The sequence below is a fragment of the Sinohyriopsis cumingii genome, unplaced genomic scaffold (assembly GCF_028554795.1).
Source record: "Sinohyriopsis cumingii isolate HCF-2022 unplaced genomic scaffold, ASM2855479v2 utg002407l, whole genome shotgun sequence".
NCBI lineage: Eukaryota > Metazoa > Mollusca > Bivalvia > Unionida > Unionidae > Sinohyriopsis > Sinohyriopsis cumingii.
The window spans coordinates 276965-304277 of NW_028316200.1; the positions used below are offsets into that span (position 1 = coordinate 276965).

Sequence of the window (27313 nt, forward strand, 5' to 3'; positions counted from 1 at the left end):
ATTGCATCATCCGTGACTTCTAGGAATAACATGATGCAGTCCGTATCATGTATGGCGCAATGGCAGCTTCAGACTGCATCATTCATTGCTTTGCCTAAAGATAAAGTGGTCCAAAACCTCAGAGGTTTATTCATAGCTCCGGTCAAAGATATATTTTAGTTATTTCTGGTTTAAATTGAGATCCCTTCCCTTTATAATTCACTTATCCTCCGCCATTCCCAAGTCAATGGTCGTATATACAGACTCAGTATCATATCTTTATTGTTAGAGCCAATCAAAAATTTTAAACATGATTTTCGTTTTCAGTGACACGGAATTAGTAAAGTTTGATTGCATTTATTTCGGAAGCATTTGAGCTATAGGACAGTGTTATTGAGCATTTCTTGATGTAATATTTTAAAACAAGGCATTTTACATAGAGGTATTTTCTCAGAACTGCATTCATCACTTGATTTGACGGCACCCTTTTATGCATCCTTATAAAACCGTAAAGTATACCACCAATGGAAATAGTTGACCGTTATGCATAGAAACTGGACTAAAACGCATTACGTAACACGATCAGAAATGTCACAACGAAGTTTGGTCTTTGTGAACTTCAAATATGTTCAGGGTTTGTAACATCTCACAATCATATTTAAATAACATATAACAATACCTCGCGAGAAGATACATTTGAACCAAGCACGTAATATTCACAAAGAAAAATTCAGCGTTCAATAACAACTGTTATGGTTACGGAATGTTGATATTGGGAAAAAGTATACCAATTTTCACATGAGAGAGTCACGTATTCGATACCTTTCAACTTTTTCTTCACAAATAATATTTTTACAAAGAATAACAAGTAAACATTTTATCAAATATGACTATTAATGTGAAAGAAGTCATGTCTGCTGATATATATTTCTTCTCTATTGCTCTTTTATCTCTTTGTTCTTCTTTTCTGGTTATGATGTTGTAAATGAATTTTATTAGGGTAATATGTGTTGAAAAACACAAAAGCCCATGGAAATTTATATATTTCTTATTCAAAAAAGTGTTTGATGCTATATGTATTGAACTGCTATACCCCAACAAGTACCAAATATTGTAGTGTTAGCGAGGTTTATATATTTTTATATCTTTATTAAAAATAAAATATTGTCCAATTCTACAAGCTTTGTTCTCCTTAAAACCAAATTTACAAATTAAAAGTAGAAACGATATATATATATATATATATATATATATATATATATATATATATATATATATATATATATATATATATATATATATTGTGAAACACTAAACGGTAGAACAGTTTTCTAATAAATGTTAAACAAGCTATTAGTACCGTAATATTAATTACAATGACGCGTAAGAATGGATATTTATTTCCTTTTGCTTTCGTTATCTACCACACAAATTTAATTTTAATTTCTATTATGTCTAGTTTTAGTATTAGTATTTTTCATACTTAAATATCAAAATTTAATCAGTGTGAAACTAAACTGCTTACAAACTAACTGCTGAAAACGTGTCCATAGGAATGATTTTCCTACTTAACAAAAACAATATGTATTTTATCCCCTAAATTGTTTTAGTCAATGTTCACAAATCCGATATTGTACATCCTTCTGAAATGGCTACTGATAAGTAAACAACAATTTAGACATTGGAGGACAGTTTGTTAGATGAGTTTGTGTTTCTTAATTAAATGTTGGTATACATAGTAGATTTGTCCAGGCTGTAGAATACAACGTCATGGCAGAACTTGTATTGTTCCTGAAACAAACGTTATATGAAGTACATAATATCATTGTTGATCAATCGTATTGAAACAAATAAATTGTCGCTCGAGTTTACAAAGAATATTTACAACTATGAAATAAAAATTAAACAATTGCACAAAACACTAAACATTAATAATCAAATTACGCGTCGAGGCAATGTTTACATCGTTATTAACAAAGATAAAGCTCCTTATATTCATGAGAACTACCCTTTTGTGCAATATGCAACTGTGTCAGAACGTAAGAATTCAAAATGTATTGCTAAATTTCGGATAGAAGTAGAATGTGTTATTAGTGAACAATATTATTATTATTAAAGATATACTTAACTATGTTCTTGCTAGGGTTTGTGAGAAATTACAAGCTTTGAGATCCATCATCAAGTTTTTAATAATATATTAGCAGAATAATCATTGAAATTATACATAATCTTGAATTCTGTTTTCTCTAAATACGTTTCCATCATAATTCGCCTTTATGAAGTAACATTCACGTTAAATGTCTAGTACGAACGAAATAGAAAGAGTTAGATTATTTGCATACTTACAAAATTTGGGATGATGTGTTGCCTTCGAATACGCATCTGTCGGATGATTGATCGAATTGCCACCTCTCTGTCGGACTTGAGTTTCTCAAGGACACACCACAGAACGCAGAAAAGGCCACTTCTTTCAGCACCGTTCCTGTAAGAATTAAGTTAACAGTACCATACGATTATGATAAATAACGAAATGGGGAGGGATGCCATGTATGCCTTTCCCCGCAAACAACTACGCAAGTGAAACCTTTCTCTCAAGATTATTGTAGCTTCATGCCATGGCGACCAGCGCCTTTTGCAAATATAAATTGATTCAGAAGAGTAGATCGAAATTTAATTTAGGTTTATATTAATACTTAGCACGATAACCCTGGCAATCACTCAAAGATAGAAACCATATAGCTCGGTTTATTGTTAATAGTCTTTAAATGTTCCGTTTGATCTAGCTATTGCTTGCTTAATCCTTCTGTATGGGGGTTCGCGGTAGGTCAGTGTGTAGAGCATTGGACTCTTCGTTTATTCTAGGGTTTCGGGATCGTTAATCACACAGGACAGCCATTGTGGACTGCTTCTGTGTGTTTTGGTAAATGCACTAAGATCCCATTTCCTTGGCATGATGTAGACAATAATGTGGTAAAATGCTTTAGAGCAAACAGTTACAAACCCTTTCTATACGGAGCGGACGCATGATAGACATTTTAATGAGGCTATGACCTGTTCTGATAAAAAAGAATAATGTCTATGCCAATTTCAATTAAATGATATGTTGTCCATTAAACCTTTGACATAAAGATCAACTTGGTTTTTAAAGATATAGTATAATTTACATTCTTACAAAACAAGACAAGTGCTCTTTTGTAATTTTTCAAATATCAAACAATGCGAGAAGACAAATATAAATCTGAGAACAGTTAATGAGTCAGTCTTACATGCAATGCACTAGAATCGGTCTCTCGCCTGACTGTCTCTTCCAGTCTTCCACATCATCTATGAGGCTTAAGAATCCATCCATACTTTTGGGAACTGCATCATTTAGCCTCCAAAAGGAGCAGGCAAATTGCTTTAATGATAGAGTCCCCTCCTTCATTTCGAAAGAAAATAAAATTAGTTTTTGTAATCTATCAGAAACAAGGACAGGTTTTTGTTTTAAAGGAAGTCTTAGGATAGCACTATATGAAGACAACGATTGCCAGTCTATAAACTATGGTAGCAGAGATCCATTAATTTCGCTAGATACGCATTATTGAATAAATCAAACAGTCTGCATGCAACAATCAAAAGGATTGTCTTTATGAAAGTAGCAAATGGTTATTAAATTACGGTGAAAATATATATATTTCATAAGATATGATGGAGATCTAAACAACTGACATCATAATAACTGAAGATATGGGGCATTATTATCCTATAATCTAAGCAAGACGAAAAATATGTCTGTCAAAAACAACTATTCTTAATTTTCAAGTCTCACCTCCCCGTCTTTTGAAATCTGCAACATCCTTTCAATGTGGCTACCTTTTTCAACGTTAGATGTTATCGTCACTACGAAAGGCCCATGTCGGAAAATCTCGTTGTTCTCAGGCCAATACACACCAACCTAAGTAATACAAGCCATAACTATGTGAATATCTGCTATTAGAAACATGCAATTAATCTTCCTACTTTAACTGTGTTATGGTCGAGGAATATACTAATCCCAGAAACAAACTCACCTTAGGTGTCACGGAATAAGGCAAGAAAATAATTTAGAACGCCTTAAAAACAATTGGGTTAATTAACTTAATATACGCATATAGCGTTACCTTGGGCAGATCGTTATTTTTGTTTGTTTGTGTGACTGAATAATACTTGCATTCGCAGAGATACTCGTTTAGCACGGTGTACACGGATGCTTTAACCCTGCTCGTGTGCATTTGTAGGAGGCTTATTCTTTATTCTTCTATGCGACACAGTGATCTCTTGTATTCTGTCAGGGAGTGTCAACATTATTTCCATCTACATCAATACGGTTGTATGTATGTATGGATGGATGGATAGACGGATATATCGGCTTGAAGAACCAGGATGGTGAATGTAGTATCCATAGTGTGGCAGTGAAGCGATTTCAACCGAGAGTGTATCTGTTTCATGATGGGAATTGTTAAATATGGACGCATACTTCTGGAGAAGGTGGAGGGATTATTACGTAAAGTCTCAACTCCTAAAAAAGGAGCGTGATGTTGTATAATTTATACAAAGATACATGTGAACTATATTTAATTTTCTTTGTATCACATGGTTGTTTGAACCATACTTCATTTACTCTTTGGCAAAAGGTTATGTGAACCATATTTATTATTCATTGGTCTCATCTGGTTGTGTGAAACATACTTATTCTATTTTTCGTCATACGATTCTGTCAGTCGTGCTCGTGTTTATTCATTTGTATCGTACGCTTTTGTAAATCGTATTCTTTTCATTGCGCATAGTGTGGATGTAAGAACCATACTTGTAATTTTGTTATACATATCTGAATATGTAACACGTTCAGTATGGTAGTCGTATATTAAATGTGGTGGGTGGGCCTGCGAGTCAATTTGCGTATGTGTTAAAGTGAACATTTATTCTTTTTATAAACTTTCATAACATTATTGATGATAACTATTACAATTAATTCTTCTCTTAGGATTATTATGCATGCTAGATGCATTGTCATAGTGTACCATTTGATTAACAGTATAATTAAAGGACAAGGAATGTATTAAAGTTGAATACAATGTTTATCGCATGGCATAATATGAACGTTTGTTTTATGTATTCTTTTGGTACTGAAATTTTAACGTATCCCAGAAATAAGTTATTTTGTAGTTTCAGACCAATACATAGATACACAGATGCACAAGTACCTGACAAACTCGACACATTGAGTTGCGCTCAACAGCATTTCCAGACTTAAATTTTGCATGATGAATGACGTATGAAAGAATATATACAGTATTCATTTCGGAGACTTTTCTTTATGAAACGTACCAATAAAATATTGTGAAACAAAATAGGATTTGTTAGATAACGGCTCGTCATAGAAAATGGCTCAAATGGAATGTTCGGGCAAAATGCATTCATTTCCTGTAAGGTCGAGAAATATGTCAATTGATCAAATTCATTAGTACATTTTCTGAATAAACAATACAAAGTGGCTTATAAAAGACCTATCTATCTAAAACAATGTTACAAAAATTAAGTTTATTTTAGAAATGAAACGAACACACAAAATATTTACCACTTCTCCGGGCATAATTGCTTCATTCATCATGACAATCGACTGAACTTCGTAATCGTATACGAGTCGCCAGAAATCTATAACTGTGTTAGGTAACGGCATTTGTGTCACAAGCAAACCTTTTCCATTATATCGTGTCTAGAGATGGGGAGAGAAAAACTGCTTGTTAAACATACGTCATGAAACGTTAATAACGACTAAACAAGTATTCAGCCTCAATAATAATATAGAAGTAATCCAATTATTAATCTGATAACTATACTTTATATATTGTTAATATGTCATATTTGGAATATCATGTAGCTAGGAAATAAGAGAGCTACCAGACATTTGTCTTTACGAACAATTTAATAAGATACATTTATTTATATATCACAAAATCTGACGTAAACTAAGTCAGGATTGCTTATAATACAATAATGCAAACATTTACAAATAAGGTATTGATATAGAACAAAATATTAAAACGGGTCTGAATAAAATCTAACGATAAAAAGATATTAGAATTAATAAAACAGAAATCGGTCACCACATATTATAAATATTCGTCAAACGAACAATAATACCGGAAGACAAACTGCGTTGATGTAGTCATTGAGACCCGGTACGAACGTCGACAAATACGGCCGATATCTGTCCGCTGTAATAATAATAATAATAATAATAATAATATATGGTTCAGAACATGCGAAAAGGACCTACAAGAGTCGACCAGTAAGGCAGTGAGATTAGAAAGCTTCCCAAATTAGTGAATAAATCAATCATCAAGTCAAACTTGCCTCTGCTGTCCACTGTTAACGTCCAGTAAAGATATGATAAACGTAGCAGAGTTGTGGTACATTCACAGGTAGAGAAAGTAATTGAAAACAGCGAGATGAAAATTGCATACCAATTCTGCCATCGAGGCAAAACAAAAGACACAAAACAGAATACGATAACTACATAGCAATTACACCATTGAGACAGGCCACATGTTACAACAGAGTGAGTGATAATTGCATGAAAATTCAGTCATCGAGACAGGCCACATACTGAAATACAATGAGATGAGAATTCGATGAGAATTCTACCATCGACACAGGTCACAGCATACAACACAGCGAGATGAAAATCGCATGAAAATTCCACCATCGAGACAGGCAACAGGATACAACACAGCAAGATGAGAACTGCATGGGAACTCTACCATCGAAACAGGCCAGACGATACAACGCATCGAGAAAAGAATTGAATGTTAATTCTACGAGTAAGACATAGCACATGATACAACACAGCGAGACGAGAATTGCATGGGAATTTTACCATCGAGACAGGTCACATGATACAAAAGACCGGGTCAGATGGATATTCCTCTTCAATAAAGCACAGTTTATGAACATGGCATTATCAGGAAAATCACACTTCACAGATTATACAATAAGCACTACCAGGGAACATTCACGTCACATACAAGATCATTGTTATCTAAAACCGTAGTAAGTTACTCAACATGCAGATAAAATGATGTCTTACATCGGAAGGACTTAGATAATAATAATAATAATAATAATAATACCAATAATAATAGTATCACATACGCAAAAACAGCAATAGTCATAGTCACAATCTTGATAATGATGATTCGGGTATATGTAGGTGCGCATGAATATATATATATATATATATATATATATATATATATATATATATATATATATATATATCTTGCAGTATATGTATGTACTGATTATTTGTTAAATGAATAGTATGCATATTAAGTTCAATAATATTATATCTCGTACAATGCGACTCTAAATGTAGAGATTTCCTTATATTCCATAAGTTATACAAGTGTTATTTTCTACTTTCTTAAATTGAAGTTTACACGTGTTTGTACCTTTTTAACGACAGATCAAAGCCTTAATATTTCAAATTATTTTAGCATTCTAAGTATTTTCGTCTGTTTTTACAAACCAAAGAAATGAGTGCAATCTATTCAAATTAAGGACATGCTAGCTTTAATTCATGTATATTAAACATGTAAATAAGAAATGTGTTTGTGTCCTATACGACTGAAATCTATATCGTTTTTTTAATTATATTACAGTGTAAGATTATGCTTTAAATGCAGTATGATAAATCAGTTTTATTTAATGGTTCATACAAGGCAAAATATTATTGCATCTGTTTTTTGTCTTGTTTTCAGGCAGCTTCCCATCCAGAAATTCGTCTTTTGGGTCAGAGCCTTTGCCTTTCGTAACTCTCATCCGATCTATTTCAAAATAAATGCGTTCATCTTCTTGCAAGTTCTGAAATACAACCGTCCTTAGCGTTTTAAATGAAATATTGATACAACAAACAGTACAACGCACGAAAAAAATGCAAGATAAGAAATGTGAACCGACTGATTAACCAATAAATTAATACTTTGATTGTCCTTTACGGCTGATTGGATTGGTGTGGGTAAAATGGAATATGACATTAAAATAAGAAAAATTTGGGCGAACTTATTGTGAGTCTTTATTGCATTTTGTTATGGTATTTGGCTACGAACTTTCCATTACTGACAAATTTTATTTTTAATATAATTATGTCTGAAACTCACGAGGTAATCATGTTCGTTTTTTACGTCAAATTTGGTTTATAATATTGATAGCCAATCTCGTGATCATTTTGCAGTGCTTCGTCATGCAAACAAGTAGAACGGAATTCACAAATAAGACTCTTTCAAAACTATTATTTAGCACTTTCCATGTCATAAACCAATACCATGTTTGCAAATTGTATTTCATAGAAACAATTTTTTATCAAAGCCCTTATATATTGTTAAACTGCACTTTATATATAACAATATTGTTGCTGATTAACCACAAACAAAAGTCAGTTTGATAAATGAAAATAATAAATCCTAAATAACAACAAACCCAATCTCAATACGCAATGTGTATTGGAATTTTAAAAAAACCTAATTGACAATTAAATCATATATTTAACACATTCAGAAAATACAGTCCTACAGCACAAAATTAGGGAATAGTTGTATTAATAAAAGCTATCGCGCACAGCCAATTTTCCACTGCCGTAACAAGAAACGTTAGATACCTCAAACTCAGTTAGAAGCTTGGTTTGCTTCGTCTCTGGATCTATATGTCGCATCTGCGTGTAATGGTTTTTGAAATCATCGGCGGACATATCGTTCCCAATGTTTCGGAAAGCCTCTAAAATAACCTCGTGCAAATAGACATACTGCTCCTACAATCAATACCAATATATTTTATTATAATGGTCGGTGTGCCTAGGTAAGTATAGAGACAATTAGGGAAAGTAATTTTTGTAAAGTTAAGTTAGATTTTGGTTCACCCGTTTGGATTCACAAACATATTATTAAGGAAAGTCTAATGCAACATTTCTTTAACCGCAATGTCATTGGGAATTATTTGATATTTTTTCCAACTTTTTGAGAACTATTATTTAATATGTCCATATTTTTCTTAAAGACTTTGAAAACTCCTTTTGCAAGACAAATGTCACATACTTTCATGGTATTGTAGTAGTGAAGATAATATTTGAATACTTCCCACGATAACCATTTCAAACTTAAACTGCAGCATTTCATAAACGGGCATCAAAATTAAATTCATCAGCTATGACGATATATACCGTGGTCTGTACAAGTCCTACTCTCTGTTCCCTCAGTTTATTAATGCATTCAAATATGTTGACATATCCTTTTTCACTTCCTTCATCAAAACTATAGTCCAGAGCGATGTATGTTCCAGTCGTTCCAATACCGGCGCTGGAGAAATATTGAAAATTTCATGACCAATATTTTTATATATTTAATGTGACATAAATCATTGCTGTTTGAAGAACAAGTGAACACACACACACACAAACACAGATATATATATATATATATATATATATATATATATATATATATATATATATATATATATATATATATATATAATGTCCTTTATGAACAGGTTAGAAAGTAGGAATATAAATGAATTCCTTTATTAGAGGGGCTTTCATATACAGGTGTCAGCTAAGTTAGGTTTGACTATTATTATACTGATTGATTGCACTTACTAGATCATCAAAAGCTCATTCTTGTATGCATACACACACATAAGACAGAGACACGAGAAAAAAAAAACATATTAAGAACTCTTTATCAGGTATTAATTAAACTTGTACCTGCAATGAACAAGAATTGGTGAGTCAAGAGCACACTCCGAATGGCGGACTTTATTCCAAAATTGAACAAGACTTGAAGCTGTATCGGGTACACCTCTGTCAGGCCAAGAGGTGAAATGAAACTGCTTGACAGTCTTTTGTTTCTTTGAGCCAGTCTGAAGAAATTACAGCTATGCATTAATTCAGTATGAAACCATTCCAGAACAATGAGGCATTGTGGGATTACCTTTTAACGAAAGTAAACGATTCTAACTTTCCTAACAAAATATCGTCTGTGAAACTTATAATGGATATCGACCAGGCTTTCTTGATTTTGTAATGATAAAATAACGTATATATGCCATTAGGTCACTTAGATGCTTGGGAGTAAAAAACACTAAAGAAAACGATCATCATTTCGAGTGCCCATTTATACTGCACACAGATTTTAGGTTATAACAGCAAAGAGTGAGGAATGAGCCTGTACACTCTTAACAATTGGGAACATCCGATAGTATACCTCACCTGAAATGTATTAAGCTGCAAATATCAAAGGTAATGCATGTTCTAGTGCATGTTATCTTATGTTAATAAATGATCATATATGAAAAAAATAGAGGAATCAATAGCTCCATTCAGTATCTGGATTTCTAACGAATTGTATTAATTCCAGTACATTTAAGATGGTTCTGATTTTTGAATAGTGCCATGTGTGGAATACATAGCCAGGTGCCAAATATATTCGAATGCATGCCATGTAAGTAAATACATTTTGATCTAATCTGACAGAACATACCATGTTAAGGTCATCTTACAATAGTCAAAGGACCAAACATTGATCCTTGCTTAGAACTGAATATCTCTAGACTTAGACTATAGCATACGCAATGTATTCACATAGCTTACGTGTCCAAGTGCATATTTTTTTTCGAAAACCGATTTTACATTCCTTATCTATTTATGTTCATATTTTAAATTAAGTCTGCAGATGTATTTACTGTTGTATTTACATTTTGTTAAATGAAATCATTTATTTTAATTTTTTTATTTAAATTATAGTTTGACTGTTTCGAGACAAAATGCACGTTATTTTGGGATAATTGTCAATTCATTGAAAGAAGAGCTGAACAATGATATTATGATACATCAAGACTGTTTGCACCTCAGTACACTTGATTTGAATTCATTTGGAACACTATTCTCTAGGACTTCTGCTAGAACATTTAGGATTAAGTGATTCTAACTTACAATACTGTAGATTCCTTTTAAATTTCAATTAGATAACTTGAGGATTAATATATATCATGCACGCAAACCTCCAACACCTGAGGGTTTTGTCCCAAATGTAGGGGTGTCTCCTGTTACTTGTTGACATCTTCTGCATAAGCAAACAAACTAGTGAATTTGTGTCTCCATTTTTCACATCTACATGCCATTGTGGTATAGTTACGGCAATACTACCTCACATCACAGGACTGTGAACTGGCGTAAGCAGGCAAGACAAAGTAATTACTAGTGTCATTTGATCTTGTCAGTATTGATGGCTGCATTCATTGTTTGAAGGTCGTTGATGCGGATAATACAATGTGTGAGCAGAAAATGTTTAGACGGGATTATAAACATTAAGAATCACTACGCAAGGGTTACAAATGAGCTTAGTTACATAAAACAAACAAAAAACAACTTTTTTCTCTCAAAATAAAGTATCTGCTGTTTCGGTGGATAAAGGTGTAGAGATGGATACCATCAGAAGCAATTTTACGTAATTAATAATGCTGTTCGATTATGTTTAGATTGCTTAGCAGCTCTAGTGGGATAAAACTGCATTGGTTTGAGTTCACTGTTCAAAATTTGTATAGACACCTAACCATGCATGTTCTACCAATGACAAAACACCGAAGTACACCTGATAGAAATGACGGATGCAATCAAGTTAAAAAAAATGACTATACGTTATGATCATTATGTAAGGCTAATTGTTAATTCGGTTACAGTAGCAAGAACGACATCACGTGTCATGCAGAAACCACGTCTCATAAAATCATATTAGCCCCAACAACAAATATGACACCAGTAAAATCCATGTTAAGGAATCTTCATGATATGTGGATACAATTACACGTGCCCATACGCTTTTCCCAAATTCATATTCAATATAATGTACCCTTTCTGGTAGCAGCTTACTGTTCATATCTAATTTAAAAAATGTCAAACGACTTGGAAATCGCATAAAAGTTCTCATGCAAACGTACAAACTCTATTCACATTGTGACCCAAACTTAATGTCTGGAACGAACGAGGTATTTATTTTAGTCCTTAATACTAGCAAGTACTATTTTTTAATACAGATTTGATTGTTTTTCTTAAAAAATGGTGACAATGACAGTAACGATGTCAGCAATGTAGACTGCAAATTAGGCTTTAAGTCTCTAAGGATGACATGGTATAACGCAAGTAAATAATATTCTTAAATGACCTCAGTACATGCAATAAATACTCACTTATCCGACTTGGTAGGTTTTCATACATCGTATGAACAATATTCATAGTTATGATATTTTGATGCGTCAACAATGAAACAGTATTATTAGTCTGCACTGCGGACTAAAAATTAAAAGTAGTGATGGGTACCTTTAAGGAAAGATTCGCCACAGTGGTTATTATTTCCCAAAAAAAATGTTTTAATAAAGTTCCAAAAACAATAACAAGCATAGAAGTGTAATTTCTTGACTTAAACATTATGAAACCACTGCAACATAGTACAAAATATTTCAGAGACAGACTTCTTTGGAACAAATGCAAGTAACAGTTATAATGTGATGATTGGAAAGCAATAATAAGAGAGAGAAAAACATTCAACGATTTTTGGCATCGATTGCATGAACTACGAGGCGAACATCTGTAGCCAGAATGGTATAGAAGATCTGCCTCTGTCAGATGACGATATCATTATCTCTCGAGCCATGACACAGTGGATTATTATTAAGGATAATAATCACATTAGTGAAGTGACATAATAAGAACTAACCAGGATAATGTCTGAGCAACAATAACAATATTTTCAATTCTTCTGGTATGTACAACAACAACAAAAAACAGTAACTAAACTAGTTTAACGTAACTGTTTATATTTGTTTATTGTAATTGCTTACTTTACAATATCGTCATAATTGTTTTAAGCTTTAACTCGGGTATTCTTTTTCATACTCATTCAGTCATAACAACACGAATTAATATTTTAATTATGTTACACTTTATTTATTGATTTCGATTAATGTTTTGATTGTAATAATCAATATATTGAGAATCTTTCATTTTATATTTGGTGTGCACTGAAATAATATTTCATAATATAGTTAAACATAGATGTTTCTCATCTATTTACAACAGTTACTAACAAGGCGGACAAGTTTCCACTTCATAATGAAACCCTTGAAGACAAGGCCTACCTAAACCCAAAAGTCAAGGAAAAGTCGCAAATCCAACAGATGAATTTGTGAAAATTTGTATCTTGTAAAAGTGGGAAATAAGTTTTACTGACAATAGGTTTACATTTTGTAATCTTTTTGAGAGCATAACTGCAGCATATACAAAACGGTTTGTAGCCTTCTGTTATAATTTTTGAATTTACGTATTGTATACACGTGATTAAAACGTCAACGTTCTCATATTTGGAAGTTCTTCTACATTGGTAAATATGTCTGACAGATTCATTACATTAACCCAGAGTGAGAGGACTGCATTAAAAGATGTCATTTACAACAACCTTCTAATTTCCGAAGAATGTTTTTCAAAATTTGACAGTACCAGTCTTCAACAGTCGTGGCACAAAGGTAGGAAGTTGAATCTACCCATATGCAGGAAACATTTTAATCTTCTTGGCATTAAATTGGCATTACCACATTCCAATGCATACCCCGAAAGGATATCTTCCATTCTGAAAACAATTCAGACTGACGTCAGAGGAAGCTATATTGTGGTATATATAAGAATAGCATGAACTGCAACACGTTACTTTGAAAAGAATGAGTTGATGTCACTATATATATATATATATATATATATATATATATATATATATATATATATATATATATATATTCTTACCTTTGATACAAGAAGCGATCTAATTACGTATTCCGCAAAAATTTCTTCGTCAATAAGCTCAACCCTTATCATTCCGTATTCATGTGTGCCTTCCTTTGGCCAGTATTGGAGACATTTTTGCTGCAAATATTGGTGTCTTTAGTACATGCATCAAAACATTGAGAAGGTCAGCTTTTTTACCACCTAGCGTAAGCCAATAAATAGCATAATTAGTTTCTAGCTTCACTTCTTCAAATATTTTGCATATTAATCACTTTCATAATTTCAGGTATGGAACATTCATCCATAACTGTAGTACAACACGACGTTTCGGTGCTTACTGTATTTTAAAATATCCATTGTTAAAGGAATATACTGTAGTTGAATTGGAAACTTATTTTGTTTTATTTTTCCTACATCAAAATATTAAGAACAATTAAGAACATCAACATGAATATGCTGAACATTATTAAAAATCGAAAAATATATCAACTTGTAATTTTTCTTGTTCTAATTCAGATGTATTTATTGTTCATACCAAAATGAATGTACCGGCAAATAAGTTATGTTATCTTTGAATGGAATTCTCGTGCTAACTTGCAGAGTCAGATTATCTGTGTGTATTGTAGGCGTTGTTCTTACGGAATAAGGTGACAGTGTATTTAGATCCAAACATTACATACCGAATATCTCTGAAAAACCCAAGCACGTGACCAAGGGGAATCGCATACGAAAACTAAAATGAAGAACCAAAGAAATTGAACGACATTGTGCTAATCAAAAGTAACAAGTCTGGTTGGGATTTGTGAACACGATGGTGTGAGAAGCCTCGTACGGCTCAAAGGAATCAGTAGGAACAACAAAGGTTGTATACGGTCTATGATCTTCATCATTAGCTACACGTTTAAGAAACATTATTTTTGGACCAGATGTTCTCGAGCAATCATCGGTGTTCCTGGTGAATCAAACATTCGCAACGTCGATGTTGTCAAGATTTGATTAGATTTCTTTTCAGTCGGTGAGATGACGAGCACTCTTTAATAACAATGTGATTGCTTTGTTAATAAATCTCAATTGGGCATTGCCGGGGTATTTTTTTATCATCGCCCTGTATTAGTTTTCCTTTAATTTCCTCGATTATTTCGCATGCGATGAAACCCGAGACGTGTCCTGCACAAGTAGTTCTATTTTTAATTGCTTGGGGTCTCTGGACAAGTATAGATAATACAGAAAATCGATTTGTCTTCGATCAACCTAAACGCAGGCACGCCTTGTCAAGTGCATGATCAGATATACATTAAATTAGGCTATCCTTATCGATTTTATTAAATATCTTTGCGTAACGGCTTTTGTTGCTTTACCAGTCACGTCTTAACCTGCAATCCACTTTCCATTTCCAGATTTACAATCACTAAATCGGACAAACTTTGTTAAGCGGCTTTATTAACGACTTTGACAACCGCACACATCATATTTACTGGCGATAGTAGCGTAACCTAACTTTGTTAATGCTAGAGTTAGTATTTCTTACAGTCGATCTCAACTCGATCCCAGATTTTTCTTCCAATTCATAGCAGCACCTTTAATGTTATCAACGGCTCGCATTAGAGCTTTTACTTAGCGATTGATGCTGCGCGCGAGATCAGACTTCTGAATACATTTGGTGCTGCAGTGGACGATCAACGAACAATGTCACAGAGGCCACTTCCGTAATATGTCGCATAAACTGGTTTTCTCACGCTATCAATGCAAACAGTTCTTACGTGTCCAAGCACGACTTCACTAATATTATGATTCAATGTCATGTCGATCACTAATTAATTGTTGTATCGTGACAGGATTCCCTTTTAGATCAACAACGCGTCCGTAATAATGCATAATGGTAACACTAACATGTGTCAATCGATTATCTTTGCATGAAAAGCACACAGGTGCTAAAGGCGCAATTGTTATCAAATCACTGGGGTTAACAGTTGGCGAATACCCGAACAGTATATAACCCTGAACAACTACAACTGTATTTTAAGACCGGCATTCGTAAGTGCCACTGATAAAGTCACATATTTAATTGCTCTGGTCCTTGAGGTAATCCCCACAATGTCGAGAGCAGTTTGATCTCACAGACATCCAAATAGTTTATCATCTGAAATATCGTCACTCCAACCAAAAACTGATCTTCATTGTTTGATATCAACCGCATACGTTTGAGATTATATTGCGATCACAGAACTGTGTGTGTGTACTCATTAGCCAACTGTGATAGACCGCATCGGTTAAATCTGGTACTTTTTCATACGTCGATATTATTAGCCATTGTTATATTTTCGAAGCTGTAGCCTGTGTACATCGATCCACCCAGCTTCTGCTTGGTAACATGTTTCACGAACGTGGATTGTTAATGATAGTCCAATTATTGTACATTATATTTAGCTTGCTTGTCACGTCATGGGAGTGATAGATGCTGTGGTGAATGGCCAGGGCCCGAAAAGGCGATTGGGTGCAAAATACACACAGTATGACACTATTTCATTGCATAAAATACAGATTCACAGCTCTATATCCTTCATATAAATAGTGTTATCGTGATCATGTTATATATATTCCCATACCTACCTTTCCTTGTTCTATTAATCCAGTGAGCATCACAATTTGTTGGATATCATACTGCCAAATCATCCGCCAAAAATCGGTGATATTGGACGCGATAGTTCCTTGATAAGTACATTAAAACAGAAGATTAATTTAGCAAAACAAAATAAAAACACCATCTGTGTTTATAGAATTCTACATTGCTTAAGAAAAAGGTGCAAAAATAAATAAGTATACAACGAAAGGTATGTTCATCAAGAAGATAATTTAATTTCTTTTCACTGTTTTGTAATCATTTTATTTAAATCATTGTTTTCTTTTTAGATCCGACGTCTTTCACGAATGGACAAATATAATGAATTAGATTACCAAAATCAGCCTGTGTGGCGAATGGTACCATTCTACTTGTAGTGTATATATCAAGCATGTTTGTCACATATTCATACCTTGAGCCGCAATATATGCTCTCTCCCTCTTGTAACCCTGAAATGCAAAAAAACAATATCGTCATCATCTAAACCATCATTTTCTTCCTCCTTCACATCATCACAGTCAAAGTATTATTATTATCATAAATTATTATTTATCTCGGCCTATGTCAAAAGACCTATTTTAACGCATCAATATTGAATATGCAGTTATCAAGGAATATCCTGCATAAATCTTACAGTGAAAGAACTAAGAAAAAATATCTGAGAGCGGATTGATATAAATAATATTAGATGACAAGATTTTATTTAATACATCTCATCACTTCCCTCTGTTCTCTTTATAACAATAAGCTTGATTACATGTCCAAATCAGATTCAAACATTTCAATATGTTAGAAATAAGACAAGACATCTTGCGTTTATAAAGGATGCGTTGATATAATCTGTATGTGGCTGCACATCATAATCTGACATTTGAATATGTTAGAAATAAGACAAGACATCTTGCGTTTATAAAGGAAGCGTTGTTATTATATGCTCATTTTCCCCCGTTAACTTTACATTGTCAGAATCGTTCAATATTCTCCGATACTGAACGCGCGCGACAATACACATATAGCATTCACGTGAATAAAGGAAACTACTTTCATTTGTAAACAAACAATGGACTCAGACGCCAGCACTTTTGATTTGTAAACAAATCATGTGCACGCGCGTAAGAGGCTCTTTACGTTGTGGTTGTTTAAATTTGTTTCTGAATGAACTAAAACATGTTTCGTGGACTGCCAAAAAAAACCAGCTGTTTTGACACATTCCGCGTTGATACAATGTTTCGGATTTAGGTTAGCTACATTATATAAATAACGGAAGATTAGGTCTTTACAAATAACAGACAAGTGACAAGGCATATACTGTTTTCTTTAGCTGGTATAAGAATGGCAAAATAAAATATGCTTACAGTTTTACATCCTGAATTTCCTCACAATGTATTTTCTTAATTCTGTAAATCCGAATTACATAAGCCATGTCATCGGTTTTCAATATGGATTACACATTTCGAAATTGTGCTGTAATTTATATGATAAGTACAACTGCATCCTCCTTATTGCACTCAAAATGAAATAAGCATTAAATTCCATAGCATCATTTTGATAACTGCAGTTGAAAGACTTCATATTTTTCCCACATTATGATTTGAAACATTTAATGACAAAAACAAATACATTTGCAGACGTAAACACGCTTCTCCCGCGCCACTTCAATCCGATGTATTTCATGTATAATTTGCACAGATGAATCCAGTCCAAAATTACAAACTTTCGTCGAATCGAAACAAATTACTAAAATATATTCATTCCAGATCAAATGGAACAGTTGTTGCAATGCGCATTCATTCACAATATGACTGCAAATTGCAACTTTAACTAGACACGCCATTTTCTTTCGAAAGTTATGCCGAGAGCGCGACTAAGTTCAAATTTATCTGGTCGGAGTTATGTGCACATTAATAATGCTGTAATTGTGTAATGACAAATCTGCGCTTGTGTATTTAGTTTAGAATATATTATTCATTCATTTACATTGTTTCTTGTAGTGTATTTTGTTTATATAATTAAACCTACGGTAGAATAAAAAATGAGCATATAATAAAAGGTTACTGCATTTGTATGGGAAAATATGAACTCATTTTGTCGGAAGGATATACTGCACTCACAAGTTCGTGCAGTATTCAATCCAAACAACTCTTTCATATTTTCCAATACAAATGCAGTAACCTGTAAAGATAAACTGTATGAGGCTACACATCATATTATGACATTTCAATATGTTAGAAATAAGACAAGACATCTTGCGTTTATAAAGGAAGCGTTGATGTAATCTGTATGACACATCATATTCTGACATTTCAATATGTTAGAAATAAGACAAGATATCTTGCGTTTATAAAGGAAGCGTTGATGTAATCTGTATGACACATCATATTCTGACATTTCAATATGTTAGAAATAAGACAAGACATCTTGCGTTTATAAAAGATGCGTTGATATAATTGTATCAGGCTACACATCATATTCTGACATTTCAGTATGTTAGTAATAAGACAAGACATCTTGCATTTATAAAGAAAGCGTTGATGTAATCTGTATGACACATCATATTCTGACATTTCAATATGTTAGAAATAAGACATCTTGCGTTTATAAAGGAAGCGTTGATGTAATCTATAAGACACATCATATTCTGACATTTCAATATGTTAGAAATAAGACAAGACATCTTGCATTTATAAAGGAAGCGTTGATGTAATCTGTATGAAACATCATATTCTGACATTTCAGTATGTTAGAAATAAGACAAGACATCTTGTATTTATAAAGGAAGCGTTGACGTAATCTGTACGACCCATTATATTCAGACATTTCAACATGTTAGAAATAAGACAAGACATCTTGCGTTTATAAAGGATGCGTTGATATAATCTGTATCAGGATCATCGGATAGTGGCTCCAAAGTTACTCTGTTCTTGTCATCTGGAAATAAACGAAGAACTAAGTTGTTAAATGTCGATAACTTGTGTGGTGTCTCTTCGTTCGAACCGGAAACAGTTGTAAATTAACATTTGTTATGCTAATATAAAAATCTTAATCAATATTTGATCAGTGTTTTGCGTGGCTGATGAAGTAAATTACATTAGGCATATGCATGTAGACCATGCTAATCCGTATATTGCTATAAGACATTACAGTTTTATTAGATTCATGCATAACTCAGTCCGTTGAATACTTTTCTCAAGTTTCTGCGCGTTTCCTCAGACCATGTCAATTATAGAACCAAATATGTACAATATGATGGGGAAAAATATACATACATGCATACATTCCTTTATATCGATTCTTCTGCCGATTTCTCGGTTTTAGAACAATATTCATTTCGTGTTGAGGACCCGACAATAGCGTCTGCAAAACAGAATCCCAAAGGGTATTTTCTGATAGGTGAAAGAGCTCAAAATGTTGTCATTGGTAAGAAATGCAATTGTAAGAACATCCTTGTACCGTACTTCATCGGTATGTGAAACAATACAAATATAACAAAAGTGTATACAAGAATTCAAAAGTACCTCACCTATAACTTTTCTCGAAAATAATGTACATAAACACAATGTATTTTTAACCTGCTCAACCCACCCCTCAAACCAACTAATATATTCAAGAAAAAACCATAAAACATAATATTGACAATTATTAATCATCAATGGAGAGCAAGAAAATGTAAAATCATTGCGAAGTAATTCAGATCGTTCCTGAATATGAAAATGGACATTCTATAAAGTATTTAGTTTGCTTGCGTGTATATGTTTTTGTTATGTAAATACACACGAAAATTACTGTTGATGCGTTTATTTTATCATCATTTATACATCATTGTATACAACCGAAGGTGGCTCCAGTCCATATACATTTTAGTTTGTAGCTATCATCTTTATCGAGTAAAATATATAAAAATAAATTTAAAAATTCAATTATAGAATATAACATTTGCGTGAAATTAAGTTTCTCTTCTTAATTATATATAATGAAGCAGATAACGTTTCACCTTATATTCTTCTTCGATGCCATTAGAACGATGAATTCCCCTCTTAATATACTCGTTGAGATCTTGAACTGCAACTCTTTTTCCACCTCGTTTAGAATTTCTCACTGTGTTGTAGTAAACATTTTGCTGGATTCCTTCATCCCAGTTTTCAAGGGTTTCCTCATTGTCACTCTCTACAACGACTTCGGTATCTGCGGGATCATTTCTATAAACCTGTCGATCGATTCTTTCACCCGCATCTTCAGATTTTTCAACAGGTATATCTTCTTTCTTATTCCTGTTTATCTTCAAAAAGGAATCTTCATTTTCTTGCTTCATAACAGAACGTTCTTCTTCAACATAGGAGAAAGGCATCATTTTGATATTATTTCAGATGTTTCGATTCTAACACATAGAAATCGATGAATGTATTTTATTGCAGGCAATGTGAATAAGGTTACTGAGTAATTTTGTCGCTTTTGTAATGACACTACAAAAAACGGGGGCTTTCAATATTCTCTTACATGCCATGACGCAATGGTATGGCATCAATGTTTTCATAATCGACCGCCCCTTTTCAAATATGATGTTTCATGAGTATAAAATAATTATTTCTCATAAAAAGCTATTGATCTTCTATCATTTTTAAAATGTATATCTTAACGATTGATAGGAAAATCTGTTACATTAATATTTGGTTATTATGGACCGTTCCATGAGATTTAAAATGTGTTCGTCCAGTTCTCACAGATAGAAACAAGATTCTTTTTGGACGAAAAAACGTTATATTTGCAAGTGTGTATACTTGACACTTATGCAAAACAAATTACGTTATATTAGGCTATAAAATCTTGCTCTAACCATCGAACCGATCTTAATAAATATTAAACTACCTAGTCTTAAGGCAGCAGCATTTTCGTAGATATTCGAAGAAAACTGGGAACCTGATGTACTCGAAACAGATTGTTCCGACTGATACTGCTTCGCTCGAAGGGAACCGTTCCTAAAATAGAAAAACATCAAAATTTGGCATCATAGCTATCTGCATAATACATTACTAAATGTAGACTTTGAAGATGATAATTATATAACTATACCAATTCTTGTTCAAGCAATTATTATTCTATCTGTATGCGTCCTAGTAATAATGCGAATTATCTCCGTTACATTGCATATCGAATAAATGTCCGGACAATTAAGAACCATGTGCATGTCATCTGTCCTTGGGTAATCTCTTTTATGCAAGTGTACAGAAATAACTTAGCAGATTATCTGACTGCAATTGTAAGATAGAAAGAAGGACAAAAGATAACTAGGTAGCATATTTATATTGTGAACAAACAAACAGTTGGGTAATTCATTCCCAGTTGAAATCAATGTCCTTTTAATATTGTGGTTTCCTTTAACTCAGCGTGTTTTGTGTAATTGTTGACCTTTTTAAAAAATGTATGTTTACGTAAAAGTACTTAATAGTCTTTTCTACCTTCTCTTCCAAAACATGATAGCGACCAAAAGAATTATTAGTATCAGGCCAGCCGCACCGAGAGCCCCTCCCAATGGAACACCTATAAGCAAAACAGATTCTGTTGACGTTTCATTCCGTTGCAGACCTGAAAATGTAATGGTACAGTTCCAGTTGTACTTATTTGTGCACTATGTGTTATCTTTGACAACATTTCAAATTCAGCGCACTCATCGAAATATTGCAAAATAATCTCGATTATATAAACAGAGGAATGTGTAATTGATGAGTTGAATGATCCAAATTTGAATGATCGTTTCTTTACAGAATATGAAAATAATTAGTATAGTTATGAAAATGTTATAAACTAACTCCGACTATCCAAAACAGCCAGATAGTATAGTGGATGTTTTATGTAACTATCAATTCATATTACTTGAAAGCTATTTATATTGCTGTATAATTTAATTTGCCTTTTACATTGACAAACTTATTCACTTTCTAAAGATTGCTGAAAAACGTATTATATTTGTATTCATGTTAACTGTCAACATAGAAATTGTCCTAAAATCAGCAATAACATTTGCAAAAATTAATTTTACCGGAAAATAAAATAAAAAACATGTTTTATCAAAGCAAAAATCAACAAGATTTGTTTGACTCTTTTAACATGTATGAAGTGTTTATTTTATGTTTTGTTTGCACTTTCAGCAACAATCGGTCTGACCGATAGAAAACGTGCAAACGATTCAACTCCATTTATTTCAAAGATTTTATTTAGAACCATGTAAATTTGCAGTTCTAAATTAGCCTACGTATCTAATGAGAATTTCGATACAATTTGATGTATGTACATGAACAAATTCTTACGTTCCAAACACCCTATTCCACTGTATCCTTCAGAACACCCCAAATAGCAGGTCCCATTGATAGAGTCACAGGTTGTATTGGCGCAATTACCACATGTATTAGTGCAATTTATACCGTACCGCCCCTGTGAACAGGCTGTAAGAAAAGTATGCAAGAAAAACTTAAAGTATGATCCAAAACAATATTCATACAAAATATGTCAGATACAATTAGAATGTAATGCATTTCTATGTTTTCTCTCACGTGAATGATAATCCTAGGTCACTAGTAGTTGAGAATAGCCCTGAAGAGACAAACGTGAATCCCGTGTTAAATAGAGTCAACATCACAAAGAAATTAACATTACGCCGCCACTTTAGAAGGTAGGTTTATTTTGCTTGATAACAAAATCAAATTCTTTACATCATCTAATCATGATATGAGGCCCCTTGTAAGGTTATGGTCTCCACCACATTCACTAATTGTCCCATCCATTTTTAACAGCACAACAAACTACTATACTTAGAACACTACCAATACTTAATTATTTTGTATACACAACGAAGTTGTCTACTATCCATCAGCAAGTTATGTACTATCCATCAACCAATTCTTTACTATCAACACGCAGTTTTCTACTATGCGCACCTCGGTTTTGAACCCCGACTGAGTCAAACCAAAGAGATAAAAATGATATTAACAGCTGCCTCGCAAGGCAATCGGCATTAAGAGGTTAGTGTTAGAACTTGTGTCAGGATAATGTAGCTGGGTGGGAAATCTTGCTAGATATCTGCGAAATGATGCCCCAGTGGTATACATCACTATAAACTGCCACACGGTAGACATCGTTGCGATATGACTGAAAGATTATTAAAACTACATTAAAACTCCAAATCACACACACGCACAAACATATCTACTCTGCGCTAATTAGTTATCTACTATCCAACACCTTGATATCTACTATCCAGAGCGCATTTATCTACTATCTTGCACCTGGTTGTCAACATTTCACCAGCCAGACATCTACTACCAGCATACATTTATCAACTATCCGTCACTCAATGTACTTTAACGTCTAGCATCTTTAACTAAACATTGTCACTTACCGTCCTGATAATCCCCTTTATAAATAAAGCATACTAATCCTAAAGTACCAATAACTGGGCTTGTAGTGACCAGTACGAACTCATCTGCTGACCCTACGAAGTGTACTAAATAGAATTGTAATCCATTATCAACATATCCTTTTCCTATTTATCCCCACCACCACCTTATAATCCTTCTTATAAAGTAAAATCATATTCACCCTAACAAAGATTTCCTTTAATATCCATTTCCTTCCTTTGAAACAAAAGTACCATGCCGTTCACACAGAGTAAGATCCTAATCCGGAGGCATGTCTTTATCTTTTTGTCCGTGTTTGCGCTTAACACAGCGGTAGTGAGAGAGCTAAAACAAATGTTGGAAAAAATGAACACCATTTTTGTACAATAAAACCGATCACTCAAACATTAATAAATGACGCGAATTAAGACTCGCCCATTCCTTTTAATGTACAGATGTCAAGTACTAAAGATAAACAGATTTACAGGTTGGCTACGTTTCAACATTAGATTCAATTTTTATTCATTTGGTACTATGTCCCTTTATAACAAACAGATACTCATAACATTCACAGATTAACTTTTCTATTTTGTCATCGCTTCTGATCACGAGTCTGGGCTCTAAGGAAGGGATGTTTTATTGAAAACACTCACTAAATAATTGCCAAATAATTGCCAAGTATGTTACAGACAAGACGCTTCCATAAAGAGTTCACTTTCAATCTAGTCCGACTTCCTCTGTTTGTAGCTTGTTCATTCTATTTTGGCTGGAAATGCAAGTGGAAGTATGCTTTGCCAAGGCACAACAAGAAAACACGTCTTGCGCAGCAGCCGTTTTAAGCAATGAGTTGAACTGAGATCATACATTGCCACACCTAACTCTAGCCAATGAAATCGCTTATCGTGACTAAGCATATCTTTGCTTGAATTCTCGGTGGATGTTAACTAATCAGTTTGGAATGAAGCTATCTTTTGTAACATACAGTTTGTTCTAGTTTCTTTCAAACCAGTAAAATTAGACATCCACACAGTTCAATTATAGCATGGGCCTTACTCAAGTACCATACAAAACTTAGTTGTAGTATTACTAGTAGCAGTGATGGCAAGATAATATATATGTAGGAAACCTTTTTTCGGCTTTTGCGGCAGAAAAGGACAAGAAGAAATTAATGGTAGGTTACTATTTTCATGAGCTTACCAAGTAAAGGGTAAATCCAAAATTATAACATTCATTCACATAATTGTCACATGATACATTTATTGTCAAATACATGCAGTAACACCTGGAGTGTGCCAGTTCCTAATCACTAACGTGTGTCCTTCTGCATTGCCCATACTAACAATTTGCATAGACGCGTGCCAGATTGGGTCCTTAATTTGTTATGCTATGTTTCAAATCGGGGTCCCTTTTCTGTCAGCTTCCACAGACCAACATTTTCTATCCGTCAGCGTACTTGAAATAAACTACTGGGAATGCAAAGTTAATGCAGTGCAAATAAGTTAGATACCATTGTCATTTTAATCGAATCATTCGATAGGAAGTTGCATCTATCTGTCTGTATGTCATTGTGAATGTGTGCTTTTGTAAAACAGTGAGAGAAAAGGTTAACCTTTTTCTGACTTTTTCAAGACAAGGTGACTAAATACCAGAAGATTCAGAGCAGATGTTTTAGAAATTCGGTTATTTTGTCACATTTCATATAGACAGTCTATAAATGTACATAAAATATTTGTTTTCTATTTCTAAAAAAGGGTGATTCTGTTCAAGTTTGAAATAATGGTTGAACTCAATGTTCATCTGCGTGATGCAGCTTAATATGGATCAGTAATAACCATTTCATTTTCACCTAAAAATACTAAATATTAAATACGAACAAGTTTGCAAAGGTGACACATTTATGATGACTAGACTCCCGATGATGTACTACATTGTCATATTACCGAATTCCTCAGTATTCACTTTTTGCACAGCTGATGATAATTCATAAAATCGCAGTTACCTTTTGTTGAAAAGATCTGTCAGGCAAGTCGACGAACGGAGAATTATCTGGTCAAGTGTTTCATTCTTTCATTTCTCTCATAATTTTGATTCTCGGGGTATTATCTAATCCTGCATAGCAGAAGTTATATGCTATACCCGCAAGGATTTATATAAACGTAGATTTCACACGAAGTTGGCAGGATTTTATTTTGTTGTCAATATGGTACAGGGTAAATTATTATCCCCATTTATTTATTTCAAGGTAAAAAATATTTACATTTCTCAAAAGCAAACCAAAGTTCAGGTTTTCTTATGTTCACCGGATTCACATGTCTTTGACATATGCAATTATACATCGTTTTTAAGTGTCATATCCTAGATTATTATTATTATTATTATTATTATTATTATTTTTATTATTTGTGGTTTGTAGCTACCATGTATTAAGAAACACATAAAACAGTAAGCATCCCTTTCTTTCTATTTCAAATATGTACACAAACAGACAGATATACCCAAGCATCACATGAAATGATTTAGATATAAATCATAATAGTCAATTTTAAGATATCCTCTCTCTCTCTCTCTCTCTGTCTCTCGTGTAAGGAAAACAAAATGCTGTACTTATTTTGGGGTGCGAACTTTCATTTTCATGGTCAACAATCTCTAACCAATAACATCTCCCTCCCAAAATAGAACCAATAAGTTACAAAGAGACTCAATCGGGCTCGACCTCGCCCGCACTTAAACAGAGTCAACAGACCAACTCCTAAAGCGTATGACGTAATACAGCATTCCAATTCAAGAGAGACTTTCGCCTTATGATATACTGTCACAACACGTACCATCGAAATGGCAGCCTAAATTATTTCCGACGGTGGCAATAACAACAATAATACGAAAAGATAATAATAACAATGAGCATGATCATGATGAATATGATATCAAGTTGAAAAATCAAAGTTTTCTAAAAATTGCTGAATCCGAAGAAAAAAATTAATACCTGATATAGTAACAGATAAATAATAATTATGTAAACCAGTGCACAGGCGAAATATATCTACCAACCGATGGAACAATGTTGGTCCTGCCATCCAGGCTGACAACCATTGATACAAACTCCAGTTGATCTATTACAAGATCCGTCACCAGCACAATGTCCGCAGAGTTTACTACAGTTGACGCCATAAAGACCTGTTATACAGCCAACAGTACATATCCCGTTGGAGATATCACATTCTGTTCCATTAAAGCAGTTTGTGCAGTTGTTTTCGCATAAATGACCCCATTTTCCCCGAGAACATTCCATACAATGTCCGTCACTTTGATTGCATGTGTTGCCTATGCAATTTGTATCACACGTATTATTGCAGGAGTATCCCCACCATCCGGTTGTACAACTTCCTGGACATTTGGCCTGTATTTTATTATCTTTGTCAATGGGTCCATCGCAGTAGCAATAGGTGTCACATGTCCATCCACATACGTTATTTTGGCAGT

General features: G+C 33.5%; 1 protein-coding gene across 1 annotated transcript; it reads right to left on the minus strand.

The window, feature by feature from the left end:
* Positions 1–322: 322 nt before the first annotated feature.
* Positions 323–27313, minus strand: LOC149770771 (receptor-type tyrosine-protein phosphatase epsilon-like; the record flags this gene model as incomplete). Its single annotated transcript, XM_089949142.1, has 20 exons — positions 323–1770; positions 2326–2461; positions 3246–3397; positions 3788–3913; positions 5576–5713; positions 6142–6215; positions 7719–7863; positions 8657–8806; positions 9215–9350; positions 9758–9912; positions 13844–13963; positions 16436–16533; positions 16858–16894; positions 19297–19373; positions 19712–19799; positions 20437–20768; positions 21309–21418; positions 21899–22025; positions 22748–22882; positions 26882–27313. Coding segments are annotated over 20 exons (2840 nt in total), but the record flags the coding sequence as incomplete, so codon positions are not given.